This window comes from Cervus elaphus, chromosome 30, assembly GCF_910594005.1.
Source record: "Cervus elaphus chromosome 30, mCerEla1.1, whole genome shotgun sequence".
Classification (NCBI taxonomy): domain Eukaryota; kingdom Metazoa; phylum Chordata; class Mammalia; order Artiodactyla; family Cervidae; genus Cervus; species Cervus elaphus.
The window spans coordinates 82,665,560-82,677,700 of record NC_057844.1 but is presented as its reverse complement, the minus strand read 5'-3'; the positions used below and the strand labels follow the sequence as shown (position 1 = coordinate 82,677,700).

Below are 12,141 nucleotides of genomic sequence, written 5' to 3'. Positions count from 1 at the left end.
CCTTTACCATTAGCTCCACTTGGGAAGCCCTTATTTAACCCAGGTCCTAAGAAATATTTAATGTATAACTTCATATATATAGTATTGAAGTAAACAAATTCTTTTTGAAATAAAAAAACATATTTATGATTTCAGATACTTTACATCACAAACTAACACACATACACACGCTACTTTATAATGTTTTATCATTTATGCACCTAATTTTTTTTATCATTTTAGTCTTTTTTAATTGAAGTATGATTGATTTACAATATTGTGTTAATTTCTATAAAGCAAAGTGACTCAATTGTACACATATATACATTTTTTTCATACTCTTTTCCATTATGGTTTATCACAGGATATTGAATATCATTCACTTTGTGCACCTAATTTTTATGACAACATTCAGTGTTACAGAGAGAAACCAAAAGATGAATGGCATAAGACAAACAATTCAAAAATGAGGCAAAGGCACTGACGTTTTTTATTGGGCAATCCAACTAGCAGCAACACTAAGAATCTCTCTAACTTCCTTCTAGTATCGAAACTTCTACCCCACCTATCACTTCTTTTTTCATGATAATATTGTAAAACAAATAAATTGCAGAACATATTTTATTTTAACCCCAAAGCTGAAACCATAGGAATCAGAATGCTGAACAAAGTTTAATTTTAGACACAAAATACCAACAAGTTTGTTTTGAAAAAATACCTTTAAAAATATTTTAATGTAAACTGGGGAAAACTAGTGTAGATGAGGGTCTGTTTTTCCATCTGTTTAAACAATGAAGTAAACTGTGTAAACTGATGACATTTTAAAAAGTGAAACAAATGATGTTATAAAAGATAAGTATTATGATATTCTCAAAAATGGTTCTTTATAAGCTGAAAATCAGGACAATGTCTTTTGGCGTGTGATAATGGGGTCACAAAGAGTCAGACACAACTTAGTGACTGAACAACAAAAACAACAACAATCTTTAGAACAGCACATGGTATATGCCCTACTCAGGATGCCAAGAACTTTAATTTATCCTCAACTTCTGTAAAGCTATCAACATGAGTATTTTTTAAAGGCTGGGATATGTGAACTACAATAGCAGCAGTTTAAAACAGAAGAAAGGAAATATAGGGAGATGATATTACATTATTACAACTGTATTTATTAACTTCTATGGCAGATTTTATTTTTATGAAAAACCACGAGGGTTACTTTTTTCAATGAACGTTTACATGCATGAGTTGAAAATATATTAAAAGTTTCCGAAGTAACTGAAATTAGCTGTAAAAAGTACTCTGAAGTGTAGGCACATGAGAGAATGATTTCCCTTCTGTGAAACATGTCACAGAGTGTTCCAGCGGGTAAGGTATAATATTAGAGCTAGAACTGCAAACTTGAAATAAACCTAAAAGACTTAAATAGTACCAGTATCCTATTTTGAGTCCGATTATCTAATACGATATTTAAATTTAAACTTTCAGTTACTTTTTCATGTACAGAATGCAAGATTTCGCTACCTTTTTTTTTTTTTTTCGTTTCCTCAGGATTAATAGAAGAGGGTATTTAACATAAAAATAGAGGATAAATCCTGAGATTTCCCCCCAAATGTCTTCATGTCCTACAGTCACAAGCTCTGTTGCACAGCAAACAGTGGAATATCATTTTGGAAGAAACAATCACCGCCCCTTTGAATCTTGTGCTTCTTCCAAGGCAAGAAGCACTAAGTTGTTCAACGTGGCATTATAGTGTAAGTCTTCCTAATTCTATTTTTCCGTAAATGGGCTCTAGTTCTCGTAATTCACATGACACCCTTTGGCTGTGGTTGTCTGTTAAATTTCCTGTTTTGGTCCAGTTGCAGCAAACCAAACAAACAGCTCCCAGAAAAGGCTATGGTAACTACTTTGTTTTCCTTCTGGTATTTCCAGTTAAGTGCTCTCTCTCTAGAGGCACAGAGAAGGGAAGAAAAGAGCCACACACGAGGTGTGAGCAGGTCACAGAAGCTTCAGGGCTCCAAAAAACGTGCCATCTCCATCTCGGGATATCTTAGCATCTTCCCGGGGTATTGCCAGTTGGAGTTCATCTCCTTCCTCCAGCTTCGCGATGCCTGCAGAGGAATGATTGGCAACAACTTGAAGCCATTGTGCGGGTAAAGAAGAGGGGAGGGCAGAACGTTAAAGACGACGACTTGGTTTTGGGAAAAACACTTCACACAGGCATTCACTTTTCACATTACAGCAGTGGGTTTCTAGACCAGTTATTATTCTACTTGCCTAAAAATTTTTTTTAAAAAATAGTAAAAGAAATGAGCAGAAGGAGTTATAAAAGACACACGAATATGTGGGGTCGGCCAACATGTTCGCATGGTTTTTTCTGCAAGATGTTATGGAGAACCCGAGGGAACTTTATGCCAACCCAGTATCACCTACTGTTGACAAAACGGAGCATCCAAATATGAACCAAAAGTCTAACTATAAGAAAAAAAGTTTAGTAAATCATAGCACATCCCAAGATGGAATATTATAAAGTTAAAAGCGGCTTTGCTTCACTTCACTGTCAAGGGAAACTTTAAAAAATAATGTTAAATAAAAATACAAAAATATGCATGCACACACACTGCATAGCCCTAAATATGCTTCAAATGTGCATATAATGTGTGAATTATTAGAAAGTAAAAAACAAAACACCACTTATTAACAAAACACATCTGCTAGCAGAGTCTTTCTGTAGAGTCCAGACTATGGAATTAGGAGTCACTCAGATTGCTTTTTATAGTCCTTTATATTTTGTGTTTCCTTAAATGACCATAACCTGTCTTTATAATCAAAAGTAACAAGATAATTAGCTTCTCAGAACTGATCAATTAATCTGCATGTGCCTAATTTACAATTACGTAGCCTGTGATTCAGGAATACAAAATGCAACTCAGGAACTACACTCAGTATATCAGGTCATTCCTGACCCCATTTTAAAAGAAAAATATGAAGGAAAAAAATTAAGAGGAGGAGAGGCAGAGAAGAAAACCGAGGAACAAACAAACATCATATTGACACAACTGAATTGTCAAACTTTGAACTAATAATTTTAAGAGCAGTCGCCCTGTTTCATGAGCAAGCCGTGAAAATGTATTTACAGAAGCACATCTACCTTAACCGCAATTCCACTGTCAAGCCCCAAACACCTGGGTTTCCCCCAACTACAGCCAGTGAGTGTTTATTCACTGAACATTTCAGATATCCCAGACACCTTCGCAGACATGTATGGGGCAGTGATCAGAATGATCAAAGAGTCTGTCTTCCAGGATCTTGTTTTTTGATAACAGACCAAGACAGACAGTAACAAACAGTAACAGAAGAACTTAGATATTATTAAGGGTAAAGTGCACTCTTTCCCATGGTATTTGGTGATTACATTAAGTAGTTAAAAAAAAAAAGATTGAAGTGATTTGTTGAATGGATTAGTCATTGTCACAGATATTCAAGATAATCTAATAATTTGACAAAGGCTATAGATCACAGATTATTTTGTAACAGTAACTCTCAAAGTCAGTGTGAATTAGCTACTTTTCAAAGTAGGTCCTACTTAAAGTTTCAACACTGAGTTACTGGCTATTTCAGTTCTTCCAGATGGTAGCAATCGCTAATTTGTTAATGACATGATGAATAAGATTCAGTTTCATGTACAAGAAAGGTTCCTTGGTGTGATACTGAGCTCTTCAAATGGACCATTTTAATTTTTTTCAGATTATTATGGAAACACTTTATACACCAATGTGTAGCTTTTAATGATTTTAAACAAATTTGCTCTAGAACAGATAAAAACTGCAAACCTGAAATTTCCTAGAGAACCCTTTTTGTAAGTGATGCTAAGCTATTAGCACTGAGAAATATCTTTAAGGTCAAGTTATTTATTCTTAAAAAATAAGGCTAGAAAGTAACATGGGGGAGCTGATGATCAGAAAAATTTATAAAGGAGTATGTTGTAAAGCTCTAAGTGCTAATTAATGTAAATAAACAACAGGCCGAAGTGACCTCACCATTTACAGATATTTTGCAACAAGAAATACTGGTTACCACAGGCTGCAGGGTAGCAGTTCTCTATGAAAATTAGGGAATTCAAATCTAAGCAAACTTCCTCAACACCCCGTCAGAGCTATTTATGGCTGCAGGTCCAGGATGACCAGCGTCTCTGCTATCCTTTCTGTCTTGATCCCTTGTGCATTTCTCAGTAAGAGCCTTTGGAACACACAGCTTCAGATCACACAGCCAACCTCCACTCCATGTTCCACAGTCATTCATGCTGTCTGGAAGGGAGGACCTTCCTTGGGGTCATGAGTGGAGCTGTCAAAACCAGCAGAGAGAAATAAATGTGTTTAAGGCAACTTTTTTTTTTTCAAGTACTGGCCTTGATTAGTTTGAAATTACCCCCAAATAAAATGAAGGCTTTGATGGCAATTCATTTGGCTGAGATGGTTGGATGACATCACTGACTCAGTGGACGTGAATTTGAGCAAACTCCGGGAGATTAATGAAGGACAGGGGAGCCTGGCGTGCTGCAGTCCATGGGTTCCAAAGAGTTAGACGTGGCTTAGCGGCTGAACAACAATGATAACGGACGGCAATTACAGCCCCAACAGACCTGAAATGAAGACAGCTCGCACGTTCCCTTTTCCCTCCAGTCCTCTGGCCCTGAGTTGAAAAGCAGGCTCACTCCTACCCTTTCGCATCCCAACCGTATCCATCCGGTGGCCAGTGACCCCAGAAGAGAACAGTGCCTCTGGACCTGACATTCAAAACTGGCCAAAGGGCATTTCTTCCACAGGAGGGAGGTAAAGAAGAGGCAAGATTCCCTGACTCCCGCTCGGGGCAGACTGGCTCATTTAAACCAAGTTCTGGAGTTGACCAGCCAGGCATCCCCGGACAATGTGCCTACCTCTCTGTGTCTCAGGCCCCACCCCGCTTCCTTAAGGAGGATTAGAGCAGGGAGCACGGGGGGATGTGCCTGGCATAGGTCATCATTCTCCTATGATGCAAGCACTCTTCTCACAGCTCCAAGGAAACACAGCTCACTCTAGAGTGGATCACTGTGAAGCTACTGCCCTTTCTAAATGTATATAAAAATGACAAACTTATTATTAATTAGTTAGCTAATAATCAAATTAAAATCCAAAGTAATGATTGCATCTGTCTCTATCAAAACAGACTAACTTATCATATGAGATCACAAAAACCGCACAGTATACTGAGGACTGTCTTTCTGTCTATGTATATAGAACTATTATTTACCAGCTGAGTAACAGGAATTATTGGGTAGTGTTTCAGGCATGTTTTGAATACATCGAAACAAAGTCACCAGACTCAGTTCGTCCCCAAAGACATGGACTTTTTTCCTCTGTATTAGGTGTCCCATGGCAAACGTGTTATCGGTGTATAAAACCTGGGGAACAAACCAAAGAACTCTGTCAGAAGTCAGCACGAAATGGGGGCATCGGACAGTGGCGGTGGGCGCAGGGTCGAACCTACCTGACCGTAGATAAAGAAGTAGCCTGTCTCTTTGACCAAAATCTTATTCTCTTTTTCTTCTAGGGCTCTTCCTCTTTTAAAGCTGAGAAGCCAAGGAACAAAGGTGTATGCTCCTACAATGAAGAGAATGGTTTTTAAGGAAGAAAAACCCTGAGAAACGCAGTTTTTCACCTCCACTTGAAACAGAGCAGGACTCTATGACCCTTGCCCCCCGATCATGCCTGCCTTTTTTCTGCGGAAAACTTTCGTCAAAGAATAAGTTTAATCAGAGCAGTGAGAAATGCTGCAACAGAGGAGAATAGTCTAAGGAGACTAAATAATAATAGTCATTAAGCACCATCAAGGACATTTAGCTCTTTCTCAAGGGCTATAGATGATATTCTGAGCCACATCCTGTGAGCTGGCTTATAGACACTGAAACCCCAGGTGGAGGATGACCAGGCTGAACCAGGACACGAGCTGCCCCAGTTCCGAGAACTGACCGCAGAGAAATGGGACAGGTGCGCCCGGGACTGAAGACTGTGCCTGAAACGACCAGGATGACGCTGGTCAGACCGCTGAGGACCACTCTGCGGATGCCTGTCAGAGACGGCTGCGCTGTTTCTGCCTGTAGCCCCCACCCTGACTCTGTCTATAAAAGCTCTCACCCCCATTTATTAGGGAAGGGGGGAGTGGACAGATGTCCACCTCTCTCCCCCACAAGTTGCCAGCATCTGAAATAAGGCAAACTTTCCTTTCCACCAACTGGCTTGGTTTTTGGCTTTTGAGCGGTGAGCAGCTGGACCCGACACATATACCTTTTGATAACATGCTTAGTTACTAACCTAAGTCTGAAACTTAGAGGAGACATTCATCTTTTAAAAAAATGACTATCCTCCGGCGGTTTCTCAGCATCATTTACATACTCACCCAGGCCAGCTATCAGATACAGGAACTTGAAAGCAAGCGCTTCATATGTAATGTCTGGGGTTTTGATTCCTTCTGTATTTTAGCAACTTTCATAATAATGTCTAGTCTGGATGGGAGAGTTTGAGGCCAAAGAAAGGTCTCTGAATAACACACCGATAGAGATTTGCAGTTTCTCTTTGATTCTGCTGGGGAGGAAGAAAATTTTCCTCTACCCTTCTTTGGCAGGGGGCCGGGGGGCAGGGGTGGTAGAAAGGAGAGATGAGGCAGCAAGGGGGTGCCCCTACAGCTCACCCCTCCTCTCCTAAGTTCCCACACAGGGAGCAGCCCGATCCCCCCAACTTTCTGTTCCCAAAGATGGTCTCCGAGAAACCACTTCCTTTTGTGAAAACCATCTGGTGCCACCCTGGGTAACGACAATCCACCAATAAAGACCCCCCCCCAGTTACACAGAACAGAGGTAACCTCATCATCGCTTGTTTTCATACGACATTATTCTGGGGAAAAGATTATAATGATGTAGCTTTAAATTCTGTTTAGAGATCATGTGCCCACAGCATTCTTTAACGAAGGGTTCTGAAAACACGAGGAAGAATTAATATCAGGGTTGTTATTATTAAAAATTATAAATACAAGCTGATGACTGAAGGCAATTATTTTCACGTTTTATTCGACACTCTGAACACAGAGGGCTTCTTTTCCCCCTTCAGAGCCACACATATCTTAGATTCCAACTTCTCTGAGCTTGGGGACTGTTCATGTTTAGTTCCCTGCTGTTTCCTCAGGGACTTAAATGATGCCTGACCCAAACCAAATGCAGAAAATATGTATTTAAAGAAATCCTAATCATGGTACTATGAAATTAGTCACTAGCACAAAAGTCACAAGCTTTAAAAGCATCTTACTACCTGGTTGCTGAATCTCTGGGAAATGAAACACTCTCCATCAGAGAGGTAATAAGAAATCTTGAAGTGAAACACGTATTTTTAAGTCTGCATGTTTATATTCTGACTAGACATATTTACCGACTATAAATTTTGTTTACTGTACTTTACATTGATCCCCCATTTCTCTATACTATACTTATACCTATAAAGTTAGCCAGTTCTTACCAAATCTCACTGCTATATTGTCAGAAGAGAAGGAAAAGCAAGTCCTTATTAGGCTTATATTCTTATTTTCTCTTTTATTTTTGGCACTTCATCTTATCTTGCTGGAAACATTCTTGTTAATGAGAGAGAATCACTTACTTGTTTTTATGTACTGTGTACATTTCTCCCCCAGCCCTGCCCACATACAATAGAGCATGCACACACACACACACACACACACACACACTTGGATTACACTCCATTCCGTGTAAGTGGTAAAGAATCCACCTGCCAATGCAGGAGATGCAAGAGATGTGGGTTCGATCCCTGAGTTGGGAAGATCCCTTGGTGTAGGGGATGGCAACCCACTCCAGTATGCTTGTTTGTAAAATTCCATGGACCGAGGAGCCTGGTAGGCTACAGTTCATGGGGCTGTAAAGAGTCAGACACCGCTGAGCACTCATAGATCCCTGTTGCTGACATTGAGGCCAAGCCAACGACTGTCCCACAGGGACAGCTGGAAACCCAGAGGCCAGGATGGAGCCGAGCCCACAGCGTGCACTCCGTCAATCTGTGCTGCTAAGTGAGCTTTAAATTTAAGAAAATACACTAAAAAATCAATTAAAAGGTAAAGTAATTATAAACGTAAGCATACATAGTATGTTTCTACACATTAAAACTTAGGTTTTTTTTGCATGCTAGTTAGACCACGGATAGATACATGCTAACAAGAAAACATGCACTAAATGCCTATTCTATAGAAAGCTTCTCTAAGCTAATATGAATCACTCCTTACAGTAGATATTTAAGAATGTGGAAAGGAAAGATTTCAATGACCCCAGATTCTTGCACCTCCTCCTCGTACATAGAAAAGCACTAAAATCGTTGAATTTAGATGTCTTTTCTTTGTTTCTTTGTGATTAGCAGTAATCTTTTGCTATTAAAAAAAATTACATAAATCCAGGCTTCTCCCTTACTTTGAAATAGTTTCTCAGAGCGGTCTGAGAGACTGTTTTCTGGGCTATAGTCCTCAGTAAGACACTGAATAAACTCAACTCACAGTTCTTATATTGTGGGGTTTTATTTCAGTCAGTGAAGGTAAATACTAGGAGCATTAATGCTTAATTTTGTTTCCAACAGCTAAAATACTAATATATTTTGGTATATAAAGTGTGAACTTCCCAGCTCCACTCAGCTTTAAATACTTGATGTATTTAAATGTCTTTGAAAACTTAACAAATTACTGTGTACATTAATATGTGAAATTAAATTAAAATGACAATATTCAAGTATAAAAATAACTCACATGTATTTCTGAAAATGCCTGCTTTTAAGAGTAGATCTTTCCTATTGTGATATATGTGAAAGACTTGTAGATAAATTTTAGGACAATACATTTTTATAGGAAAATCACATCTACTTTGCTAATGTTTGTTTTTTATTTTATTTTATGAAAAGGAAACATCCTCCCAATTATTTATACTTCCAGTGTTACTTCCTTAAATAATTAACCAGAAAGGCTTCAGACAGCAGCTGTCAATCACAGCTATCACACTTGGCTACTTCTCTTGATTTTCTATTTTATTATCTTAAAATTCCTGGAAATAGTTTTAAAGGAGAAGATACTGATAATATTTCTGAAGACAGATTAAGTGAGCCAAGTCAAGAAACAGGGATTAACTTTTTACTTGGACACATACGTCTGGCAGTGAAATCCACAGTAGGCGTATGACTTTGTAGCTGAGGCAGGACTAGGAAAACCCACAGAAAAAGAAATCAGCCAGGCAGAGCCACACAGGCTGAGCCACCAGAAGGGAGACGGGAGGCCCCGCAGGGCTGTGTGCAGGGGAGAAAAATGACGACGTCTGTGTTTTAGAAACACCGCCGTGTCGCTCCCAGTTGAGAAAAGTGCAAAACTGGAAGCAAGGAAACCAGCCGAGGTGAGAGATGATGGGGGTTTGTACCAGGACGGTGAAGTGGAAATGAAGAGAAACAGATCAGCTCAAATGACATACATGAGGAATCACCAATAAAGTTTCGAGCTTAATGCACTGGCTTCAGGGAAGCAGTCAGGAATGACACCCAGAATTCTGGACTGAACAACTAAAGGCGCAGGCAGCAGACTTACTGGAACAGGGGATACAGGAAGAGGACCAGATGTAGGGGAAAAGTCCAGAGTTCACGCTGAGATGTCACCAAGATCCTCGGGAAGAGGTGTTCAATGGACAGAGGTATAAATAGGCTTGGATCTCAGGAAAGTCTGCTGGCCTAAAGATCTGCATTGCGGCCATCACACACGCTGTTAAGTGACAACATAGAGGACTTAAGGCTGGGAAGAAACCAGAATGAAGATAAGGGGGCTGCATCAGAGGTCTGAAAAACACCCACAGTGAAGGAACCTTTTTAAAAGTTTAAAAAAAGCAGTGGGTAAAAAAGCAAGGAACATGGCTGGAGAAACAAACCAAGAAGAGCACGTGCTTTGAAAAGAAGGGAGGATTTCCCTGATGGTCCAGTGGTTAAGAATCCGCCTGTCAGCGCAGGGGACACGGATTCGATCCCTGGCCCAGGAAGATCCCACATGCTAAGGGGCAATGAGGCCCATGTGCCACGACCACTGAGCCCGCACCCTGGACCCTGCGCTCTGAAACGAGAAGTCACCGCCGTGAAAAGGCTGCACACCGCAACGGGAGGGCAGGCCCCTCTCGCCGCAGCTGGAGAAAGCCCGCACGCAGCAATGAAGACCCAGGGCAGCCAAAAATAAAAGTCAACAATCAAATCTCTTTAATAAAAGGAGGGACTTATCAAGTGTCAAATTCTACCGTGAGATTAAATCTCATCACTGCCTCTATGAAATCATTATGTTGAAAAACCGAAAAGAGACTTCCGCTATCAACCTGACTGCGGGAATCATCTCTCTCCCTTTTCACCTCCCGTAAGCCCTTGCAAGAAACAGATTGATGTCTGTGGTCTGATCTAGACTGATGTCCACATCCTCCAAAATAACTCCAAGGGAGGCCGGAAGTCACTGAGGTCACGCCGAAGCTGAGCATAAAAGTCAGGAGGAGAAGCCGAGGAAATGGTCAAGGCCCGGGAGGCAGCAGAGTTCACAAAGAGTCAGCAAAAAATCAACTCACGGAAGGTGATGAGTCTCTTGTACACATGCAGGAATCTACAGACAATACCGTGTCAGCTGCCAGCTAAGAGGATTCGGGAAATTAGGAGGGAAAAAAGCTCACTTAGAAGAACATAAGAGTTTCAGAAGGGAAAAATGGGCTCTGCACAAAACAAAGTGAGAGGGAAATAAAGAAAGCATTAAGACTTTGAGAAAAGTTGTAGAAGTATAGGAAATAAAAAAACAGGTAAAGAATTAACAGCACGGGAACTTCTCTGGTGGTCCAGCAGCTAAGACCGTGCTCCCGATGCAGGGGTCCCAGGTTCAATCCCCGGACAGGGACCTGGATCCCGCATGCCACAGCTAAGAGCCCACAGGCTGCAACTGAGGATCCCGCGTGCTGCAATGAAGACAGAAGACCCTACATTCCGCAATTAAGATTCGGCACAGCCAAAAAAAAATCACCAGCGTATACATAATTAGAACCCAGAGAGACATAACTAAAGCAAGAAAAATTCAAGCAGAGCAACCCCTTGGCACTACTGCAGTCTTTAAAGGCCCATTATGTGTCAGAGAAAGTTGATTCAGAGGACCGTCATTAATTTCTTCTTACAGCTGTAACAAATTACCACACACAGTGGCTTAAAACAACACACATTTATCATCTCTCGTTTCAAACATCAGAAGTCTCCCTGGGCAAGAGTCAAGCTGCTGGCAGGTCAGTGCTCCTTCTGAACGCTGGGATGTCCAGCCCTCCGCTCCCCCAGCCTCTACACTTGGCCTGCTTTCCTGGGCTTGCGGCCCCCCAGCCCCACAGGCAGCTGTCTCATCACTCTGAATTCTCCCCTTCTCTGCCTCTGACCCCCTAAGCCCCTGGAGAAGGGCCTCTGTGGTTGTACTGGGGCCACCCGAGTCCAGAGCAGGGGTTGGTGGAGGTCTGGGAGATTAGATGGGGATCTCTGCGTGCCGCACACAGTTGTGACTGACTCTTTGCGACCCCAGGGACTGTAGCCCGCCAGGCTTCTCTGTCGGTGAGATTTCCCAGGCAAGAATATTGGAGTGGGGAGCCATTCCTTTCTCCAGGGCGTCTTCCTGACCCAGGGATTGAACCTGGGTCTCCTGTATTGGCAGGCGGAGTCTTTACCACTAGTGCCACCTGGAGACACCCACGTCATCCAGGATAATATGCCCCAATTCCTTATTTTAATTGTATTTTCAAAGTCCCTTTTGCCAGGTAAAGCAATAAACTTACAGATTTCAGGGATTATGGTGTGGACACATTTGAGGAAATATTTTCCTACCTACCATAATAGTTGACGTTCAATATAAAACAAAATAAGTATTGCACTTTTAAGGTAAATAATTCTTTGCATAACCAGGCAGCGTGTGGGCTAAGCGGCTTTGCTTCAGTCGTGTCTAACTCTTTGCGACCCTGTGGATTGTAACCCACCAGACTCCTCTGTCCATGGGGTTCTCCAGGTTAGATACTGGAGTGGGTTGCCATGCCCTCCTTCAGGGGATCTTCCC

General features: G+C 41.3%; 1 protein-coding gene across 3 annotated transcripts in view; it reads right to left on the bottom strand.

Annotated features, from left to right (window-relative positions):
* Positions 1 to 204: 204 nt before the first annotated feature.
* TNFSF13B (TNF superfamily member 13b) overlaps positions 205 to 12,141 on the bottom strand; it is a 30,422-nt gene continuing 18,485 nt past the window's right edge. For 2 of the 3 annotated variants that reach the window (XM_043892396.1, XM_043892397.1), the window contains exons 4-6: positions 5,506 to 5,618; positions 5,269 to 5,419; positions 205 to 2,090 (exon numbers count right to left, since the gene is read on the bottom strand). In XM_043892396.1, coding sequence (XP_043748331.1) covers positions 1,978 to 2,090; positions 5,269 to 5,419; positions 5,506 to 5,618 — 377 coding nt within the window. In that variant the 3' untranslated portion in view covers positions 205 to 1,977. The remainder of the gene's footprint in view (positions 2,091 to 5,268; positions 5,420 to 5,505; positions 5,619 to 12,141) is intronic. The other variant, XM_043892398.1, reaches the window with a different exon arrangement.